This window comes from Dryas octopetala, chromosome 3 (genome assembly GCF_963921425.1).
Source record: "Dryas octopetala chromosome 3, drDryOcto1.1, whole genome shotgun sequence".
NCBI lineage: Eukaryota > Viridiplantae > Streptophyta > Magnoliopsida > Rosales > Rosaceae > Dryas > Dryas octopetala.
This window is the reverse complement of record NC_141368.1, coordinates 10,921,325-10,942,127: the sequence shown is the minus strand read 5'-3', so window position 1 is coordinate 10,942,127 and position 20,803 is coordinate 10,921,325. Positions and strand designations below refer to the sequence as shown.

The 20,803-nt window shown below is 36.1% G+C and overlaps 4 protein-coding genes across 6 annotated transcripts; 3 read left to right on the top strand and 1 right to left on the bottom strand.

Moving 5' to 3' along the window:
- The first annotated feature begins 44 nt into the window (after positions 1 to 44).
- LOC147290824 (methionine aminopeptidase 1A-like) lies at positions 45 to 4,839 on the top strand. Of its 2 annotated transcripts, none has more exons than XM_086238852.1 (16): positions 45 to 261; positions 568 to 618; positions 774 to 935; positions 1,384 to 1,459; positions 1,619 to 1,666; positions 1,818 to 1,862; positions 2,436 to 2,535; positions 2,812 to 2,863; positions 2,958 to 2,999; positions 3,191 to 3,252; positions 3,336 to 3,434; positions 3,566 to 3,639; positions 3,729 to 3,798; positions 3,887 to 3,952; positions 4,045 to 4,133; positions 4,463 to 4,839. In XM_086238852.1, the coding sequence occupies exons 1-16, from the start codon at positions 185 to 187 to the stop codon at positions 4,538 to 4,540; spliced, it is 1,191 nt and encodes a 396-aa protein (XP_086094978.1). In that variant the 5' UTR covers positions 45 to 184; the 3' UTR covers positions 4,541 to 4,839. The 2 variants fall into 2 exon arrangements, with proteins under 2 accessions (XP_086094978.1, XP_086094979.1); XM_086238853.1 differs by having other exon boundaries at positions 260 to 265.
- A 183-nt stretch (positions 4,840 to 5,022) lies between these two features.
- On the bottom strand, positions 5,023 to 8,115 carry LOC147290823 (tubulin-folding cofactor D-like). The gene is made up of 6 exons (XM_086238845.1): positions 7,718 to 8,115; positions 7,078 to 7,276; positions 6,588 to 6,797; positions 6,266 to 6,490; positions 5,613 to 6,173; positions 5,023 to 5,379 (listed from the first exon to the last, which is right to left on the bottom strand). The coding sequence occupies exons 2-6, from the start codon at positions 7,090 to 7,092 to the stop codon at positions 5,101 to 5,103; spliced, it is 1,290 nt and encodes a 429-aa protein (XP_086094971.1). The 5' UTR covers positions 7,093 to 7,276; positions 7,718 to 8,115; the 3' UTR covers positions 5,023 to 5,100.
- Positions 8,116 to 10,608: 2,493 nt separating this feature from the next.
- LOC147290822 (putative pectinesterase/pectinesterase inhibitor 36) lies at positions 10,609 to 14,410 on the top strand. The gene is made up of 3 exons (XM_086235835.1): positions 10,609 to 11,080; positions 12,443 to 12,784; positions 13,722 to 14,410. The coding sequence occupies exons 1-3, from the start codon at positions 10,609 to 10,611 to the stop codon at positions 14,408 to 14,410; spliced, it is 1,503 nt and encodes a 500-aa protein (XP_086091961.1).
- Positions 14,411 to 15,929: 1,519 nt separating this feature from the next.
- LOC147290821 (methionine aminopeptidase 1A-like) lies at positions 15,930 to 20,736 on the top strand. 2 transcript variants are annotated; one of them, XM_086238850.1, is made up of 16 exons: positions 15,930 to 16,151; positions 16,459 to 16,509; positions 16,654 to 16,815; positions 17,264 to 17,339; positions 17,498 to 17,545; positions 17,697 to 17,741; positions 18,312 to 18,411; positions 18,689 to 18,740; positions 18,835 to 18,876; positions 19,072 to 19,133; positions 19,217 to 19,315; positions 19,447 to 19,520; positions 19,610 to 19,679; positions 19,768 to 19,833; positions 19,926 to 20,014; positions 20,350 to 20,736. In XM_086238850.1, the coding sequence occupies exons 1-16, from the start codon at positions 16,075 to 16,077 to the stop codon at positions 20,425 to 20,427; spliced, it is 1,191 nt and encodes a 396-aa protein (XP_086094976.1). In that variant the 5' UTR covers positions 15,930 to 16,074; the 3' UTR covers positions 20,428 to 20,736. The 2 variants fall into 2 exon arrangements, with proteins under 2 accessions (XP_086094976.1, XP_086094977.1); XM_086238851.1 differs by having other exon boundaries at positions 15,937 to 16,155.
- Positions 20,737 to 20,803: the final 67 nt, after the last annotated feature.

Sequence of the window (20,803 nt, the reverse complement as noted above, 5' to 3'; positions counted from 1 at the left end):
TAAACGTATAAATTCCGAAATCTCCAACTTATTTCCCTCTCAACTCAAAAACCCCAGCCCCTTCCCAAGACACAGTCCTTCTCTCTCAGTTGAGTCTGACACTGATTATCCAAGCAATTGACCTCTTCGGCAATCACATAAGAACTCAATCTTCAAGTTATTGCTGTAAACATCGAATGTGATTATGGCCGGTGGTTCAGATGTCGCCGAACCAGCTAGTAGCCTATTGTGTGCTCGGTGTGCCAAACCTGCTCATCTTCAGTATGTAAATTTTCCACTTTCAATATTTCAATTTTAGTCAGTCACTTTTATACTCTGCTAATTGCCCTTTTGAAAAAATAAAAAATTTCTGTACTTTTTATCTGGGTTCTAAGACTTATAGCAAATTGTGCTCGGAAAAAGTGAATATGTGGTTTACAATATTGGGAAATTTTTTTTTGGGGTGGAGACTCCCCATTTCAGTTAATAAAGAATAAAAAAGTTTTGATCTTGACATAGTTGGCTGTTCAAGAGTTAAAAGATGTGGGGTACTAATTTTTTTGAATTAACTTTGATTATTATTTGCAGGTGTCCCAAATGTGTGGAACTGAAGCTTCCTCGTGAAGCTGCTGCTTTCTGGTTTGTAACAACTTCCTTCTTTGTATTACTACTAATTTCTATTGCCATACAATTTTAGCCATCCTATTTCTATTGCCATACTTCTTTCAAGTGTTTAACTTCATTCAATGATTTATTCGTTTCTTTTATTGGTGAAAATTGGCATTTATTAACAGCACTCAGGATTGTTTCAAGGCTTCATGGAGCTCCCATAAATCAGTGCATCAAAAGGCCAAGCCAGCCGATGGGATGGGTACTCCGGGTGGTGAAGGTTGGCTATATTGCTTGAAGAAAGGACAGGCTCGAACTCCAAAGATTCCCTATTTTGATTGGACTGGGTACATTTCTCTTGTTTTGTCTGTCTTTTCTTTCATGTTAATTGTTGTTAGATATTGTGCTTGGTGGTTCTGTTGCTTGGCATTATTTGTTTTATAATTGGAAATTTATGTATCATGGCTTTTTTATCGGATAGGTTATTGCTAGCTGATAATAATTGATGGAACAACTATATGAATATGTGACAAGTATTGATCAGTTTCCCGAGTTTTAACACATTTCAATGTCTTATACATGTGTATTTCAATGTCTTGTACATCTGTATTTCTGGGCTAGTTGTCAGAAACACATGACAATGTGAAATGGATAGATGGGAAGCACGGAGGTCTGTGATAGAAAATCTGAAATTCAGAGGCGGTTTTAACTATAATTTTCCGGATCTCTTTTGAAGCATGAATTACCCTTTTTATGTTACTTGTTGAAACTGTTATTGATTCTTCTATTGTGCAGGACACTGAGGCCGTATCCTATATCTAGTAAGCTTGTGGTACCTGCTCACATTGAACTGCCTGATTGGGCAGCTGATGTAAGTTAGAATCCTTTCAATGTATTTCTGATGTCCACTTTCAGTAGATACAGGGCTACATCTTTTGCTGATTTAAATGAAAGTTGAATGCTCCATTTTGTTGTTATTTCTACTTGCCATTATAGTTTTGACCTTTTTTCCTCTAAAAAAAAAATTCAGGGAATCCCAAAAATTGAGCCCAATAGTGATCTGCAGCAAGTTGTTGAGGTAAGCGCATACTTGAAAACCTCATAATTCATATTTGAGTATAGATTGACATGATACCAAGTTGGACTTTATCCTTTCTAGATTTTATTTTTCCTTTCTACTATATTCTTTTTTCTTATTTTCTAATTATCATGATATATTCATGTTGAAGATCAAGACTCCAGAACAAATTGAGAGAATGCGAGAAACCTGTCTAGTAAGTTCCAATTGCCTTTTTTTTTTTTTTTTTTCTTTTTTCTCTCCCTTCATTTTGTTCTCATGAACCAGTGTTATCTTGTTATGTCATTTTCTTTATAACTTGCTGCCATATTGTTTCACTTTATCGTTGTATGCCTTTAACAATGCAAAAATGGTTAATGGTATGCTCTATAGTCTATACTGGTTTACTCTTTCAAGAAGAATTTTATCTGTTCAAAGTATTTAATAATCTTGCTATTACAGGGAACTTTGTGTTCTTAAATTTTTTCCCGTCATCTTTTGGATGGAAGGGTTTTCTGTTGGTAAAACTGAAATATTTCATTGTAAAAGAATGTTAATAACTTTTAAAAAGAGGTGGAATAATGAAGATTAACAATGACCAACAAAGAAGACAAGACTGAAGCAATATATACTCTTTTTCATTGCACAGACATCCATTTTACTGTCCTTGTTTCAGTTTGTTTGAGGTGTCTCTGCGGTTGTTTATGTTTTTTAGATGGAAACATTTCAATGTTTTTTTCCCTGAATGTTTACTGATATTCTGATGTTCTTGTCATAATTGTATTGTCAGATTGCAAGAAAGGTTTTGGATGCAGCTGCTTGTGTAATACGACCTGGTATCACAACTGATGAAATTGATCAGGTGGTCCATGATGCTACTATTGCTGCTGGTATAGAATGAGCCTTCCACTTTGCTTAACATGCTAACAAATATGTTTCCTTGTTTATTGTTGTAGCTGTTCAAACTTTATACGCTTTAACCAGACCTCACTAATGTGGCAATTTTATATTTTTGTTTCAATTTTTGTTTTGTATTTTTTTATATTTATTTATATAGTGGCCATGTTTTATGCATACATGGCTGTAAGCTTATGATGTGCATGTTTATCATTGTCCAAAATAGATAATGGTTGGTGTGATGATGTTTGGCTTTTAACTCACTGCAGGTGGATATCCATCATCTCTCAATTATCACTTTTTCCCCAAGTCTTGCTGCACGTAGGTACTTTTTTGTGTACATTTTCTATGAGTTTTCTTGAGATTGTATGGTATTGATCAAGTATTTGTGCTCTGCTTTGTCTCTTCATTTCAGGTCAGTCAATGAAGTAATTTGCCATGGGATTCCTGATGCCAGGTTTGTGTTGTACCTATTTATTTGAAATTTTTTTCTTTGATGTTTGGCTTTTGTGTTTCATCTCTCTGTCTCTCTCTGAGATACTGTTTGCATAGTTTGGCATTTTTTAAAAGATTATAATTGTGAGCCCCTTAGTTTTAGCAGCATTGCAACCTCTTTTATGTTGCATCTAAATGAAACTTTTGCTGCAGGAAATTAGAGGATGGCGATATTGTCAATGTTGATGTGACTGTGTATTATAAAGGTGTCCATGGTAATAAGTGTTCTACACATTTAACATGTAGTTCAAATTCTGAACCAGTTCTATGCTTGACCAACCGTTAACTCATAATGCAGGTGATCTCAATGAAACATACTTTGTGGGAAATGTTGATGAAGAGTCTCGAAAGCTAGTTCAATGTACTTATGAGTGTTTGGAGAAAGCAATATCTATTGGTATGTGTACAATGTATAATATAGGTTTGACCCTGATTAGGAGACTGTACTCTAGTATAATTTCAATTGTCTGGGGACTTAAAGCATAAAAGGAAAAAAATTATTCTTGATTGGTTTTTTGTCAAGTGCAGTAAAACCTGGGATGCGATTTCGTGAAGTCGGTGAAGTCATTAATCGGCATGCTACAATGTCAGGATTATCTGTGGTAAATTTGCAACTTGAGTCTAGAATGGTGCAGCACTTTAAATTTTAAGGAATGAGACAGACTTTAGTAATTTTGTATTGCACCAACAGGTGAAATCATATTGCGGTCATGGTATTGGGGAGCTCTTTCATTGTGCACCAAATATTCCCCATTATGCAAGTACGCTCAATTAAGAAGCTTCTATATATATGAATCATATAATTTCTGGCTTGCCCTTTTAATGCATTGCATGCCTTCACCCAAGCAGGAAATAAAGCAGTTGGTGTGATGAAAGCTGGACAGACTTTTACAATTGAACCAATGATCAATGCAGGTATTTCTTAAAAGTTTGTTTTATGAGCATATGAGTGAACAGTTTCTTCATTTGCTAGCTACATCTTTATAAAATAAAATAAACATCAATAGGCGTTTGGCGTGACCGGATGTGGCCTGATGGATGGACACTTGTTACAGCAGATGGCAAGTGCAGTGCTCAGTTTGAGCACACACTTCTGGTAACTGCAGTTCCTTTAATTATGTTTTATGCCTTACATGTTTTCAACTTCTGTAACTGTCATTGCATTTAGTGTTCAAATTCCCTGGAATGAACTGTGTTTATTGAATTTAACATTTCTTCTTCTGCTCCTGGAAACTGTTTGTGAGATTTGCCCTCTGGGTTTTGAGTCAGCTTAAGCATTAAAGAACATGAATAAATCTTCTAATTCAATGTAATAAAGATGGATAGAGCAGCATGCCAACACACACGCACAATACTCCTCCATAGTAACACATGAATAGTATTTGGTGTCTGTGCTGAATGCATCTTGTTTTCCTAAATATGTAGGTGACAGAGACTGGAGTTGAAGTTCTTACAGCACGGTTGCCTTCATCACCCAATGTGTTCCCATGGCTCAATGCATAATCACTGAATCATGGTTTAATGAAAGCGGTAAACTGACATTAGGGTTGCCATTCATGGTAATCATACATCTGTAACAGAAAAATTAAAAAAAATAAGAACTTGTATGAAATAGTCAATTTTGTTGCCTCCTTTGTTGGGTGAGGTATGTGTTTGTAACTTATTGGGTGATAATTAGTCAATTTTGAGTTTTGGTTTAAGGCATGATTATTCGTTAGATTGATTCAGAAGAGCGACTTGAATTATTGTTAAACCCTGTGATCAATTTAGTAGAAACTATTGTCTATGACAGACAAACTTCGATGCCAAACAGCTTTTTAACAGAATTCTGAGATGAATCGCCATTTGACTATGAATTCTACTTATTTCTTTCTTGGTCTTTTCGAATCCCATAAATCACCCATGACCACTCCATGGATAATATCTAATCGAATCCTATCTGGATAATATCTAATATTTTTTTGGAAAGAATTTGGTAACTAGGGCATGCAATCATGAAAATAAGAGATCCCCATTCCTATATAATTGCCGCGAAAGGATAGATTCACATTTCTAGCAATAGGTTATATCTGAGCTACCTTCAATGCAGGTACAATGACTCTGTCACATCTCCTGTACTGTTGAACCCAAAGCATGTCAGTAGATAGCATATTCTCTCTGGACCTTCCATTCTGGTCTTCACTTTCTACCACTTGAAGATACTCTAACAATGCTGTGAGCGATGCCTTCCTCAAAAAATCTTGCAACCCACCAATAGAGATAACTAACCCAGATAGCACTGATCTGCTAAAACAGCCAAATTGAAGCAATTGTACAAAACGAGGATATGAAAATGTTGGTACCTACAAGCAAGTACAGGATGGGCTCTCAGTCAAAGAACTTCAATTACTTACCAACACTACTATAGAAGTGATGATAATGCTCTCTTGTCAGATATCTCGCATGTTATGTGGCCATATTGTTAATTTGGACCACACATTTCAACAAGAATCCACCTAATCAATGGTCCAGATTTACAATCTGGCAACATAACTTGGCGAAAAAATTCTCATAGAATTGGCATGTGTATACTTACCGCCCACTTTAAATCAGCTTCATTAGGAACTATTTCTTCCAACTTTTTCCTGTGCGGTATATGTGGGACATAAGCTATCTTGTTGTACAAAATCCTCTGCAGAACCTTTGCAGCTGCTTCTCTCAGTCTATCCATCTTCTCCACAGCTTGCTTACATATTCCCCCAACGATACTGGTAGCAAGATTTGCATCAAACAGTGAATGCAACTGGTCACTGTCATCACTATTCTGTGACTCCAGTGCAGAATCAACTTGACCTGATGTTCCAGCGAGACCAACAGAATATCTCTTGCATAGAATATATGTACATCTCTCAAGGCCATCCATAGCAGCCTCACGCACCCAAGAACCCACATCACCTCTGTTATCAACAGAATAGTCATCCAGAGCTCTCAATAAAGTCATCATTATTTCGCCCTTGATGAGAAGAAACAAAGGCATGTCATCCTCCACGGAATGGATACCAGAATATTCTTGCTTCCGAGTTAATGCTTCACAAACTGACACAAGTCCTTTGACAGCATTGACTCGTGCTTCGGCATCTCTATTATCAGGGTTATCCTGCACATGGGAATTATCCAATTAGGAGATCATCATTGATATTCTTCCCCGAAATAGAAGAAACACGATGAGATTTAAAACTTATTTTGCACCTCAATTGCACAAGAGCTACAAAGCTTCAGAAGCACATCCTTCCACCTATTGGCAAAAAGTTCACATGGCAAAACACCTATTGCCAATGCTGATCCTCTTCTTACAGCCACATTTGGATCAGTCAAGAGTGCCAGGTACTTTGATGTTATATCACCAGTACCTCCAACATCTGCAGCAACTAAATATGCTTGCACAAAGTTCTTCAGAGCTTTAACCGCAGCTTCCTGCATATAGTATTGAAAAATTGATTCACCAATTCAGACATCACAAAGAAATTAAATAAGAAAATAGCTAGAATACCTCACATTAAGACATAACCACCTGAATTTGAGAATTAGGATGCCTCAAATTCTCATTAAGAGTATCAAGCAAACTGCGTTTAATCTTTTCTGGTAATGACACAGAAGATATAGATATACATTCGATGAAGCGGGAAACAGCTACACGCATAATTTCTCCACCTTTTCCACGATAAAGGCGCGCGCGCTTTCTCAATAGCCGGTACAACACCAGAAACACGCTTTTGTTTATCTGTAAAGAACAAGTTTAAACAAATTGTAATGGTTTATGCAATCAAAATATCAATCCCCCAAAACCAGCCCCCACAAAAAAAAAAACCCTGTACTAGTTACCTTCTTTGAATTGGAAACCCAAGAAAAATAAAATATATTTTACTTTGATAAAAAGCAAAGAATGGGATTTCAAACTGGATAAGAAAACACTTAGGGGAAAAGGCGTATAAACACTAACAACCTAAGGCATCAAGTTTAGACTACTCTTTGTGAGCTTTTATAAGGGTTAGAGTACCAACCAGCGGAAGGAACATAATGACATTGATGTAGTGCTAAAACAAGTTCCCCAGCCGCCAGTGTCGCTCCATGTCGCATGCACAAATCAGATGAGAGAGTACAAGGAATTATTTTCTCCAAAGCATAGTTTGCAAAATATTCAGGATCATATTTAACAAGAGCAGAAAGGGCCTCGGCAGCAAGTTTTCTCAAGCCTTTATCCTGATGACATCAACATTGAGTAACTACATATCTCTAAATAGCCAGAATATTAAACTTGGGATAACATGCTACAGTAACAAAAATATTGATGGTGAATAATGAAATCCATAGGAATGTGGGCAAAAACATATCATAACCTCTGTCCTACTCAAAGTAAATTGTGATGGTGAATAATGAAATCCATAGGAATGTGGGCAAAAACATATCATAACCTCTGTCCTACTCAAAGTAAATTGTGTATATCGACAGACTTTATTGGTCTACCAACCATTTTCGGTTTTTTTTCCTTTCTTGTTTTTGGTCACAACTAGTCACTCTTTACAGGTCCTTGGAATCAGTACTCACAGACGTTTATTTTGCATGAATTATTCAGTACAGAACACACCACTAGTAGAAAACTAAAATAACAACAAAAAGAGAAAGCTTTGAGAGCCAACTCACTATTGAGTTAACAACTGTTCTGCCAAAAACAATCATCCGCCGAACGTTTCCTGGTTGTTCGGTGGCTGTCTGCCGAACGAAGCTAACCGTTTCGGCGGACCAGTTCCGAATGGCTGTGACAGGGAGGTGTGCTGCGGGGGAAGAAAGAGAAAGAGAGAGGGAGGAGGGTGGTGCGGGGAGGGTGCGGGAGGGAAAGAGGTGGTCGGGTGAGGGGGGGAGGGGCTGGGTGGGTCGGGTGAAACGGGGGGAGGGAGTGAGGTGGTGCTGCTGCATGCGGGGAGGAGAGAGAGGGATCGAGGAGGGTGGCCGGTGCTGCATGCGGGGAGGAGAGAGAAGGATGAGGGTGGTGCTGCATGCGGGGAGGATAGAGAGGGAGGGGGAGAAAGGGAAGTAGTCTGGTGATGGGGGAGGGGCTGGGTGGGTCCGGTGAAAGGGGGGAGAGAGGGAGGTGGTCCGGTGAGGGAGGGGGAGGGAGGAAGGTGTGGGTCGGGTAGAGGTGGTGTGGTGTGTGTGTGTGTTTTTTTTGTCTAAGTTGATAGGTGTGTAAAGGCTGTCCTTTAATGTGTTTTTCTTTTATATTAATTAAGAAATTTCATAAATTAAATTATAAGGGTGTAAAATAAAAAAAAGAGTGTGCAAATAAAGCTCTTTAAATATATGATTCCCACCGTACATGATTCATCATCGGTGATTGGAAGAAATCTGGAATTTTAAATGGTCTGGACTGGACTGGAATACTGGATGTACATATATAGGAGATATTTTGAGGTTGAAAATAGACTAGCTAGGCAGCCTAGGCTAAACGAAAAAAAGAAAATAAATTAGTTAGGTTGGGCTACTCTACAGGCCTACAGCTACAGCCCATATAGCCCCCAAAATTAGTGATGAAGAGGCACATAGTTGATAGTTGATTAGCCCTTCAAACTCCTCTACTCCTCTTTCATTTCCCAATTGAATAAAATTCGAATAATGAGTTTGAGTCCTTTAGCTCAAGTTGTAAAAGAGACTGGAAAAACGAGACACAATTATAATAGGTCAAGAGTCTCAAGACTATGTACTTTTTTCTTTTTGATTTATGAGTCCAAGACATTTTGAATTATATGAAATTTGACACATAACATGCAAAAGGTGTAGGGGTTTTATCTTAAACGAGGATCTTGATGTTTCTAGTAATGGACCCTATCCACTTAATTATACAATGTAGATTACTGTGTTATTTTTCTGACTGATGTGAATTGCATTTCACATCCATATATATATATATGCATGTTTTGTACATCAAGCACCGAGCAACACAATTCTAACAATAATTAAATATACCAATATTCGCCTAAAATAAAATTATCCCAAGGCCCATTACAAGCCAATTTCTTTTTTGATCTGCCAACTGTTTACTATATTATCTGTGCCCCAACTTTTATGTTGGTTTAAACTATGCATGGAAATGCATAGAAGCTAGGTTGCCTTTTATTAATTTGCATACGACAAGTGTTAATCATGTATACAGAAACTTGTACAAATATCTATTATATATTAATTTACATATATACAGAAACATGATGATGTTCAAGCTTTATCCAAAATGGAGATGAGAAACGGCTATGGAGCCTCTAGTAATTGCCAATTAATGTTCACACTCGGACAGCGTGTATTCATAATTATACATAGAAGAAAACAAGCCATGCAAGCTAGCATAGGTTGCATGCAAGTAGATACAAACAAATATTATGTATTCATAATTAACTAGAGCGTTACTTTTGGTGGTAGTAATGGCACGTACCTCTTCTCTTAGCTTGCCAAATCAACCACTACTCACTTGTTTCCTTAACACGTTGTTTCAGCTCTGCTCACTCTCCAACACAAGTCAAAATTTCCCAAGAGGATGATCGATCAATATCTCAAGAAAGAGATTGACCACAAGTCATATATATGTATATATGATTGAACGTATATATGGTTTTTGTATAGTGATTGTAGCACAAGGAAAATGCCAGTACTCCATCTCTCGGTAATCATTTATGCCTGTGTGAATGATGATGGTTAATATAAATCGTAACAGTAAATAGAGGCTGAAATCATTTTCTTTTTATTAATAAAAAAGAAAATGAAAATCAAACTCTAAGTTTAGAGATAGAACACCCTACTACGCTATGACATTACATACGCTAAACTATATATAAACGCCCACATAATATATGCATATGCGTGATGATTGTCTAATTTGCTTCACATGCAATCAAATGAGAAATATATTAATAAAGGTATACTATAGCAATTATATATTTCACTTTCCCATTTTCATAGAAAAGTTAGTTCTATCCTAATTAATTAATCTTGAAATTTCACATGTGACTATAAGTAAGCTAGACTATACTTGTCTTTATGAAATCGTCTTACAACGAAAGGATGACTAAGAATTTATATACCCTCAACTAAAATCCCATATCTAGTCCTAGCATGCACACAAAACATATATTGCTTGATTATTTTCATGATAATTAACTCACAAATTAATTATAACTAGCTGGGTTCAAGTTTTATTAGCTAGTGAAAAAAATCAATTAAGAACAATCACGCATAAAACGATTTTGAAATAAGAAAGTACCTTTTCTAAATTTTCAAGCTTGCAAGCCTCTCCATTTTCACAAGTGTCGCCAAATAAGCACCGTTTCATTTCTCTTCATGAGATCACCACCTGAATCCTCACATTGCATATATAGATGATCGAAGTACCGTAACTCACTTCCCAAACTCCACCTCAGCCCATGACACTTGGCCACAATTGTCCATGTGTTGCCTTCCTCATCCCTCTATAAATTAACACAACCATCCGGTGGTGCAACACATATGCATTAAGCTCAAGAATAATATTATTATAATATAAAGCAAAAATGTCATCCACTTGTGTCACCACCACCACCATCTTCCTCCTTCTATTAGCCATGGCTGCCTCCACCTCTTACCTCCAAAATCCAAACCCAATTCAGCTTGCCCTAGACAGTGTTCTTCAGGCCAAAAATTGGGTCCAAACCTCCATGGAACTACATAGGTTGGGCAGTACTAGTACTGAATTATCTTCTAATGATTCAAATTATGCTAGTGTGGCTCTCACAGACTGCGCCAAACTGTATGATGAGAGTGTGCTGAGGCTCAATGTATTGCTGTCCGGTGAAAATTATACCCGTGAGGACGCCCGGACGTGGCTCAGTGGCGTGCTTGCCAACCATAGGAGCTGCTTGGATGGCTTGGAGGAGAAGGGGGTTGTTAAGACTGAACACCTTCATGTGGTGGCACAAAATTTGACCCTGGTGCTTGGTGAAGCTCTTGCTTTGTATAGGAATAAGGGCGTCAACAAGGGAATGAGTAAGTAGCAAACATATATGATTAACTAGCTATATCTTGGACTACAAATGGGATTATATATGTATAATTTATTTTATTCTATTTCTAAAATTGATTTGAATTATCAAATTTAATTTGCTTATTTTTTGGAGAGTGTTATTTGTTGAGAGAAATATCCTATATCGAAAATGTGAGGTCTTGCACAGTAGTTTATAAGGGTTTGAGCTACTCCTTCTATTGTCAATTGGTTTTGAAATGTATACCTAGATTTCTTCATAATATCATAGCAGACTATTCACGTGTTTTGTCAAATATTCACACGTGTTCCTATATCATCCAATATGAATTGTCCACATATTAGACTAGAGTGACACCACACGTGCCCCCTACGTGTTGAGAGAAAGATCTTATATCGAAAATGTGAGGCCACATAGTGACTTATAAGAATTTGGGCTACTTCTTCTATAATTGATTTTAGAATGAATGCCTAATTTTTTTTATTATTCGCGTTCTTTGTATATTAATTTAAAAAATTCAGTATATTAATTTCAACAATTAGTATACGCGCAAATAGCACTCTCTTATCTTTTTACTTGGAAACTGTGGCACTATAGCTAACTTGAAAATGGAATAATTAATTAAGCTTAGCATGCATATATCTTTTTCATGTTCTTATTAAATATCGCGTATTTCAATATCCTATAATAGTTGTTCAATGCATGTCATGTACGTATTAGAGAAATGATGAAATATTGCACCTCTTTATTTCTTTTCAAAGACTAGAAAAGAACACAAATCCAATCAACATGTTTATTACACCTCTTTATGTCATGTTCTATTGATCAACATGTCAAATCATTAAGATTTGAATTTTAATTATGAAATGTTTTAAATTATCCGTAAATCGATTTTTACAAATCTAATCATATATAGAATTCGTTACCACGTGAAATATCATTATATAAGATATATTCATATCAAGAAATTCCTGCGTTACTAAAAGCTTACAAATACAAGATTGCCAGGGTAACATTGTTATTTATGTTGATTTTTGTCTTAATATCCAAAAATCTAAATATTCCTTTATATTATACATATAAATTTATTCCTATATGAAAACATAAAGTCTATGTTCTGAGTTAACAATTTCAGTCGGGCTCAATTCACAAAGCTAAAATTGAAGAGCAAGTTGGGGTGGTCCATCACAGACTTCAAATGTTGTATGATAGGGTGGCTTAGACCTATGCACCTGGCCATGTCCAAGTGACTCAACCCTCTGCAACCCTCTTGGTTTTTGAGCCACTAAACAGGGTGCTTTTATTATTATTTTTCAGGACTGTTAAATTTTTTTAATACCAATTTATGATGTTGTAGGAGTACTAGAACCAAGGCCAAGGGGACAACAATCCAACCCCAAGCAAATTAATGGAGGGATGTTAGTGTCATGGAGTCCAGCAACATCTAGAGCTGACTTTGTGGTGGCCAAAGATGGTTCAGGCACTCACACAACAATTAATGATGCATTGGCTGTACTTGCTAAAATGGGTCACAGTCGACCCCGAAGAGTTATAATCTATGTGAAAGCTGGTGTGTACAGTGAGAAGGTGGATATTCGTGACAATATGAAGAATTTGATGTTTGTTGGTGATGGCATGGACAAAACTATAGTCACCGGTAGCTGCAATGTCCCCGACGGTGCTACCACCTTGCGATCAGCCACATTTGGTAAGTTTATTAGTCAAAATCAACAAAATCTTTTGTTTATATATGTTTTGGCCGATTAATTACAATTTACATCATCCAAATTTTCAAAGTTATACAATGTACACCTTAAAGTTAGATTTGTGTTTCAATTTAATTATATCATTTGTTAGTTTGACTATGTTAGAGTGTAAGTATTATTTATTTATATGAAAAATATGGGACCCACATTTTTTCTTACATGGCATGTAACGAGGAGTTCATCCTTATTCACAATTTTTTGTGAATGATGTTTTCAGAAAATTAAATACTCATTTCCCACCCAAATTATCCATACATGCCATATATCGATTTCACATGACACATACCCCCAACAAAAACCAGGGTGAATGCATTAGTTGCCACATACAAAAATTTAAGTCTCATAATTTAGGAATGTCTCTCAACAATCAGTTGTGTACAAACAAACTAATGGAGAGCGAAAATTGAAAATAGTCTTAATCTTAGGGTCGAGTCTACATTGTGTTGAATGTTATGAAACGAAATAAAAATTGACCTAAATTTAGAGAGTACGTGTAAAGTATAATTAACTCTTATAATATTATATTTGTGTTTAAAATAACGTTTAGGAATTGTTATGTCCAAAATAACCTCGTTTGAGGTCCAGAATGATATGTACCTAATTTGGACATAAACCAATATCCCCACAAAAAAAAAATAGTCTCTTTTTGGCTGTAATGATACCGAAGTTTTTCTCCTATGAATTTGGGAGATAAATGCATAGAATTCAAGTAGCAATTTGTAATGGAACTTTGCCTTTATTAGACACACAAAATTAAGTGGATCGAGTTCAATCATGTAGTGAATGTACAATGTACTAAATAGAAACACTAGAATGAAAAGTGAAAATACCGAAAATATATGTCTATGAATATCTCAATTAGAAATCTGGCATTCACAGGTGTCTCCGGCGATGGCTTCTGGGCAAGGGACATGACGTTCGAGAACACAGCCGGACCCCAAAAGCACCAGGCGGTGGCGCTGCGGGTCAGCTCCGACCTCTCAGTCTTCTACCGCTGCACCATCAAAGCCTACCAAGACACCCTCTACGTCCACTCCCTCCGCCAGTTCTACCGCGACTGCCACGTGTACGGCACCGTCGACTTCATCTTCGGGGACGCCTCCGCCGTGTTCCAGAACTGCGACATCTTCATCCGGCGGCCCATGAGCCACCAGGCTAACATGATTACGGCGCAGGGCCGCGACCATGCAGAGGAGAACACAGGGATAGCAATCCACGGGTGCCGGGTCAGACCGGCACCCGAATTTGCAGGGGTAAAAGGGTCTTTTAGAAGTTACTTGGGGAGGCCGTGGAAGAAGTATTCGAGGACGGTGGTTATGAAGACGGAGTTGGACGGGTTGGTGGACCCAAAAGGGTGGATGGAGTGGAGCGGGAGCTTTGCGCTTTCGACGTTGTTTTATGGGGAGTATATGAATGTGGGGGTGGGGGCTGCGACGGAGAGGAGGGTGAGGTGGCCGGGGTTTCATGTGCTGAGCACGGAGGAGGTTGGGTCTTTTACGGTGGGTCGTTTTATTCAAGGGGAGGGTTGGATTTCAGATACTGGTGTGCCGTTTTGGACTGGAGCATGAATCAGGATTGTGTGATTTGATGTTACAAAATATTGGTAATAATAGATGGCTACAATATGATCGAATATTGGACGCGACTAATTGTAAGAAAATTTGTGTACCTTTATTATCAACTCTCGATCAATAAACTTACAAGTCAATTACAACCGAAATATGGTATTGGTAGTCATATCATTTCTTATGAATAAAATGGCATGGCACTATTTGCACTTGGCAAAAAAAAAATAAAAATATATTTGTACTCCAACAAACTGACAAAGAGTGTAAAAGAGAAGTGGGAATAAGGTTCCCAGCTCAAAGGTCCACGTTGAATGTGAATTTTTCTAAACGTTTTAAAACAAACACCTTTTGTTGTTTTGATTAGTTTTGAAGATTGTGAAGTTGTTATAAGTTGTACGTAGATTTTAGTTTTGTATAATTTTAATAACTGTGATACAATTGGTTGACTATTCTACATTCACCTAACTATAATTGGGTGAAGGTCAATCTTTCTTTTGAAGTTTTTGTAAACTGTTTATGATTTAATTGTTGAATATATAAGATTTCACTTTTGTTTTTTTATCTTTTTTTTATATTTGTAAGGCAGAGAATGATCGTTGAAATTTATACAAGTTGCTTCTTTTTCTTAGTTATAATTGTGATCGAGTGAGTCCACTAATAGCCCTCGAACTAGTAAAAAGCCTTTCATTATATTTTTCTTTGTTGAATTTGAAAAAACAATTCTCATGTTTGACACGTTTCTACATCCTATATTCCTATGAATGCACAATTCTTTGCTTACAAGTTATAACTTATAACTATTTATTTCCTCTTATAAACGTAAAAGAAAAAACTATATATGTGGCTGTAAATAATACATGATTTTAAAGTCAGATAGAAAAACTACAATATCAGCCATAGAAAATTAGAATTAAATACTAAATATCAATAGTTTTTTAGTAAAACAGCAAGACATTAATTTTTTTTAGTTTAGGTACTAATCTAGAGTAAAACATTTTGGATTAGGTCACAAATCAGTTTGTTATACAGTCGTGACTGTCGAACAGTTACAGTTGTAATTGTTGAACAGTCACAGTTGTGACTATTTAAAATTTACAAAAAATCAAAATTTTTAAGGTTTCATAATTTTGATTTAGGTTTGAGGGATAAAGTTCTATAACCCAAATACTAAACATTAAAGTTTAAACCTTGCAAATATTGAAAAAACAACAAATCAATAAAAAAGTTATGATTGTTAGACAGTCACAGTTCGATATAACCATATTTTTTAAAGTTGGTACCTAAATTAAAATTTAGTACTTAAAATGAAATGACATAAATATTTTAGTAGTTAAAATGAAAAAACATTATAATTTGTTACTAAAGCCAATCAACCTTATCAGCCAAGGAGAAGTAGAAGATTTGACCAAAAACAGAAAAACTACAACACCAATTTCCGTTTTTTCTTTTTTCCGAAATAAAAAGTAAAAGAAAAAGTAATAAACGTATAAATTCCGAAATCTCCAACTTATTTCCCTCTCAACTCAAAAAACCCTAGCCCCTTCCCAAGACACAGGCCTTCTCTCTCAGTTGAGTCTGACACTGATCATCCAAGCAATTGACCTCTCCGGCAATCACATAAGAACTCAATCTTCAAGTTATTGCTGTAAACATCGAATGTGATTATGGCCGGTGGTTCAGATGTCGCCGAACCAGCTAGTAGCCTATTGTGTGCTCGGTGTGCCAAACCTGCGCATCTTCAGTATGTAAATTTTCCACTTTCAATATTTCAATTTTAGTCAGTCACTTTTATACTGTGCTAATTGCCCTTTTGAAAAAATAAAAAATTTCTGTACTTTTTATCTGGGTTCTAATACTTATGGCAAATTGTGCTCGGAAAAAGTGAATATGTGGTTTACAATATTGGGAAATTTTTTTTTTGGGGTGGAGACTCCCCATTTCAGTTAATAAAGAATAAAAAAGTTTTGATCTTGACATAGTTGGCTCTTCAAGAGTTAAAAGATGTGGGGTACTAATTTTTTTGAATTAACTTTGATTATTATTTGCAGGTGTCCCAAATGTGTGGAACTGAAGCTTCCTCGTGAAGCTGCTGCTTTCTGGTTTGTAACAACTTTCTTCTTTGTATTACTACTAATTTCTATTTTAGCCATCCTATTTCTATTGCCATACTTCTTTCAAGTGTTTAACTTCATTCAATGATTTATTCGTTTCTTTTATTGGTGAAAATTGGCATTTATTAACAGCACTCAGGATTGTTTCAAGGCTTCATGGAGCTCCCATAAATCAGTGCATCAAAAGGCCAAGCCAGCCGATGGGATGGGTACTCCGGGTGGTGAAGGTTGGCTATATTGCTTGAAGAAAGGACAGGCTCGAACTCCAAAGATTCCCTATTTTGATTGGACTGGGTACATTTCTCTTGTTTTGTCTGTCTTTTCTTTCATGTTAATTGTTGTTAGATATTGTGCTTGATGGTTCTGTTGCTTGGCATTATTTGTTTTATAATTGGAAATTTATGTATCATGGCTTTTTTATCGGATAGGTTATTGCTAGCTGATAATAATTGATGGAACAACTATATGAATATGTGACAAGTATTGATCAGTTTCCCGAGTTTTAACACATTTCAATGTCTTATACATGTGTATTTCAATGTCTTGTACATCTGTATTTCTGGGCTAGTTGTCAGAAACACATGACAATGTGAAATGGATAGATGGGAAGCACGGAGGTCTGTGATAGAAAATCTGAAATTCAGAGGCGGTTTTAACTATAATTTTCCGGATCTCTTTTGAAGCATGAATTACCCTTTTTATGTTACTTGTTGAAACTGTTATTGATTCTTCTATTGTGCAGGACACTGAGGCCGTATCCTATATCTAGTAAGCTTGTGGTACCTGCTCACATTGAACTGCCTGATTGGGCAGCTGATGTAAGTTAGAATCCTTTCAATGTATTCCTGATGTCCAATTTCAGTAGATACAGGGCTACATCTTTTGCTGCTGTAAATGAAAGTTGAATGCTCCATTTTGTTGTTATTTCTACTTGCCATTATAGTTTTGACCTTTTTTCCTCTAAAAAAAAATTCAGGGAATCCCAAAAATTGAGCCCAATAGTGATCTGCAGCAAGTTGTTGAGGTAAGCGCATACTTGAAAACCTCATAATTCACATTTGAGTATAGATTGACATGATACCAAGTTAGACTTTATCCTTTCTAGATTTTATTTTTCCTTTCTACTATATTCTTTTTTCTTATTTTCTAATTATCATGATATATTCATGTTGAAGATCAAGACTCCAGAACAAATTGAGAGAATGCGAGAAACCTGTCTAGTAAGTTCCAATTGCCTTTTTTTTTTTTTTTCTTTTTTCTCTCCCTTTATTTTGTTCTCATGAACCAGTGTTATCTTGCTATGTCATTTTCTTTATAACTTGCTGCCATATTGTTTCACTTTATCGTTGTATGCCTTTAACAATGCAAAAATGGTTAATGGTATGCTCTATAGTCTATACTGGTTTGCTCTTTCAAGAAGAATTTTATCTGTTCAAAGTTTTTAATAATCTTGCTATTACATGGAACTTTATGTTCTTAAATTTTTTCCCGTCATCTTTTGGATGGAAGGGTTTTCTGTTGGTAAAACTGAAATATTTCATTGTAAAAGAATGTTAATAATTTTTAAAAAGAGGTGGAATAATGAAGATTAACAATGACCAACAAAGAAGACAAGACTGAAGCAATATATACTCTTTTTCATTGCACAGACATCCATTTGACTGTCCTTGTTTCAGTTTGTTTGAGGTGTCTCTGCGGTTGTTTATGTTTTTTAGATGGAAACATTTCAATGTTTTTTTCCCTGAATGTTTACTGATATTCTGATGTTCTTGTCATAATTGTATTGTCAGATTGCAAGAAAGGTTTTGGATGCAGCTGCTTGTGTAATACGACCTGGTATCACAACTGATGAAATTGATCAGGTGGTCCATGAGGCTACTATTGCTGCTGGTATAGAATGAGCCTTTCACTTTGCTTAACATGCTAACAAATATGTTTCCTTGTTTATTGTTGTAGCTGTTCAAACTTTATACGCTTTAACCAGACCTCACTAATGTGGCAATTTTATATTTTTTTTTCAATTTTTGTTTTGTATTTTTTTTATATTTATTTATATAGTGGCCATGTTTTATGCATACATGGCTGTAAGCTTATGATGTGCATGTTTATCATTGTCCAAAATAGATAATGGTTGGTGTGATGATGTTTGGCTTTTAACTCACTGCAGGTGGATATCCATCACCTCTCAATTATCACTTTTTCCCCAAGTCTTGCTGCACGTAGGTACTTTTTTATGTACATTTTCTATGAGTTTTCTTGAGATTGTATGGTATTGATCAAGTATTTGTGCTCTGCTTTGTCTCTTCATTTCAGGTCTGTCAATGAAGTAATTTGCCATGGGATTCCTGATGCCAGGTTTGTGTTGTACCTATTTATTTGAAATTTTTTTCTTTGATGTTTGGCTTTTGTGTTTCATCTCTCTGTCTCTCGTCTCTCTCTGAGATACTGTTTGCATAGTTTGGCATTTTTTAAAAGATTATAATTGTGAGCCCCTTAGTTTTAGCATTGCAACCTCTTTTATGTTGCATCTAAATGAAACTTTTGCTGCAGGAAATTAGAGGATGGCGATATTGTCAATGTTGATGTGACTGTGTATTATAAAGGTGTCCATGGTAATAAGTGTTCTACACATTTAACATGTAGTTCAAATTCTGAACCAGTTCTATGCTTGACCAACCGTTAACTCATAATGCAGGTGATCTCAATGAAACATACTTTGTGGGAAATGTTGATGAAGAGTCTCGAAAGCTAGTTCAATGTACTTATGAGTGTTTGGAGAAAGCAATATCTATTGGTATGTGTACAATGTATAATATGTGTTTGACCCTGATTAGGAGACTGTACTCTAGTATAATTTCAATTGTCTGGGGACTTAAAGCATAAAAGGAAAAAAATTATTCTTGATTGGTTTTTTGTCAAGTGCAGTAAAACCTGGGATGCGATTTCGTGAAGTCGGTGAAGTCATTAATCGGCATGCTACAATGTCAGGATTATCTGTGGTAAATTTGCAACTTGAGTCTAGAATGGTGCAGCACTTTAAATTTTAAGGAATGAGACAGACTTTAGTAATTTTGTATTGCACCAACAGGTGAAATCATATTGCGGTCATGGTATTGGGGAGCTCTTTCACTGTGCACCAAATATTCCCCATTATGCAAGTACGCTCAATTAAGAAGCTTCTATATATATGAATCATATAATTTCTGGCTTGCCCTTTTAATGCATTGCATGCCTTCACCCAAGCAGGAAATAAAGCAGTTGGTGTGATGAAAGCTGGACAGACTTTTTCAATTGAACCAATGATCAATGCAGGTATTTCTTAAAAGTTTGTTTTATGAGCATATGAGTGAACAGTTTCTTCATTTGCTAGCTACATCTTTATAAAATAAAATAAACATCAATAGGCGTTTGGCGTGACCGGATGTGGCCTGATGGATGGACTGCTGTTACAGCAGATGGCAAGCGCAGTGCTCAGTTTGAGCACACACTTCTGGTAACTGCAGTTCCTTTAATTATGTTTTATGCCTTACATGTTTTCAACTTCTGTAACTGTCATTGCATTTAGTGTTCAAATTCCCTGGAATGAACTGTGTTTATTGAATTTAACATTTCTTCTTCTGCTTATGGAAACTGTTTGTGAGATTTGCCCTCTGGGTTTTGAGTCAGCTTAAGCATATCAAAGAACATGAATAAATCTTCTAATTCAATGTAATAAAGATGGATAGAGCAGCATGCCCACACACACACACACACAATACTCCTCCATAGTAACACATGAATAGTATTTGGTGTCTGTGCTGAATGCATCTTGTTTTCCTAAATATGTAGGTGACAGAGACTGGAGTTGAAGTTCTTACAGCACGGTTGCCTTCATCACCCAATGTGTTCCCATGGCTCAATGCATAATCACCGAATCATGGTTTAATGAAAGTGGTAAACAGACATTAGGGTTGCCATTCATGGTAATCATACATCTGTAACAGAAAAATTAAAAAAAATAAGAACTTGTATGAATTAGTCAATTTTGTTGCCCCCTTTGTTGGGTGAGGTATGTGTTTGTAACTTATTGGGTGATAATTAGTCAATTTTGAGTTTTGGTTTAAGGCGTGTGATTATTTGTTAGATTGAGTCAGAAGAGCGACATGAGTTATTGTTAAACCCTGTGATCAATTTAGTAGAAACTATTGTCTATGACAGACAAACTTTGATGCCAAACAGCTTTTGTACAGAATTCTGAGATGAATCACCATTTGACTATGAATTCTACTTATTTCTTTCTTGG

Excerpts from the sequence above, each read along its gene's own strand:
- LOC147290821 (XM_086238850.1), top strand. The coding sequence starts at position 16,075 with ATGGCCGGTGGTTCAGATGTCGCCGAACCAGCTAGTAGCCTATTGTGT. Across the intron at positions 17,742-18,311 it reads GAATGCGAGAAACCTGTCTA|ATTGCAAGAAAGGTTTTGGA; the intron begins GTAAGTTCCAAT and ends TTGTATTGTCAG. Across the intron at positions 19,521-19,609 it reads CAATGTCAGGATTATCTGTG|GTGAAATCATATTGCGGTCA; the intron begins GTAAATTTGCAA and ends TTGCACCAACAG.
- LOC147290823 (XM_086238845.1), bottom strand. Across the intron at positions 6,491-6,587 it reads ATCCTAATTCTCAAATTCAG|GAAGCTGCGGTTAAAGCTCT; the intron begins GTGGTTATGTCT and ends TACTATATGCAG. Across the intron at positions 5,380-5,612 it reads AAGCTGATTTAAAGTGGGCG|GTACCAACATTTTCATATCC; the intron begins GTAAGTATACAC and ends ACTTGCTTGTAG.
- LOC147290822 (XM_086235835.1), top strand. The coding sequence starts at position 10,609 with ATGTCATCCACTTGTGTCACCACCACCACCATCTTCCTCCTTCTATTA. Across the intron at positions 11,081-12,442 it reads GGGCGTCAACAAGGGAATGA|AACCAAGGCCAAGGGGACAA; the intron begins GTAAGTAGCAAA and ends TAGGAGTACTAG. Across the intron at positions 12,785-13,721 it reads CTTGCGATCAGCCACATTTG|GTGTCTCCGGCGATGGCTTC; the intron begins GTAAGTTTATTA and ends TGGCATTCACAG.
- LOC147290824 (XM_086238852.1), top strand. The coding sequence starts at position 185 with ATGGCCGGTGGTTCAGATGTCGCCGAACCAGCTAGTAGCCTATTGTGT. Across the intron at positions 2,536-2,811 it reads TGATGCTACTATTGCTGCTG|GTGGATATCCATCATCTCTC; the intron begins GTATAGAATGAG and ends AACTCACTGCAG. Across the intron at positions 3,253-3,335 it reads GTATTATAAAGGTGTCCATG|GTGATCTCAATGAAACATAC; the intron begins GTAATAAGTGTT and ends CTCATAATGCAG.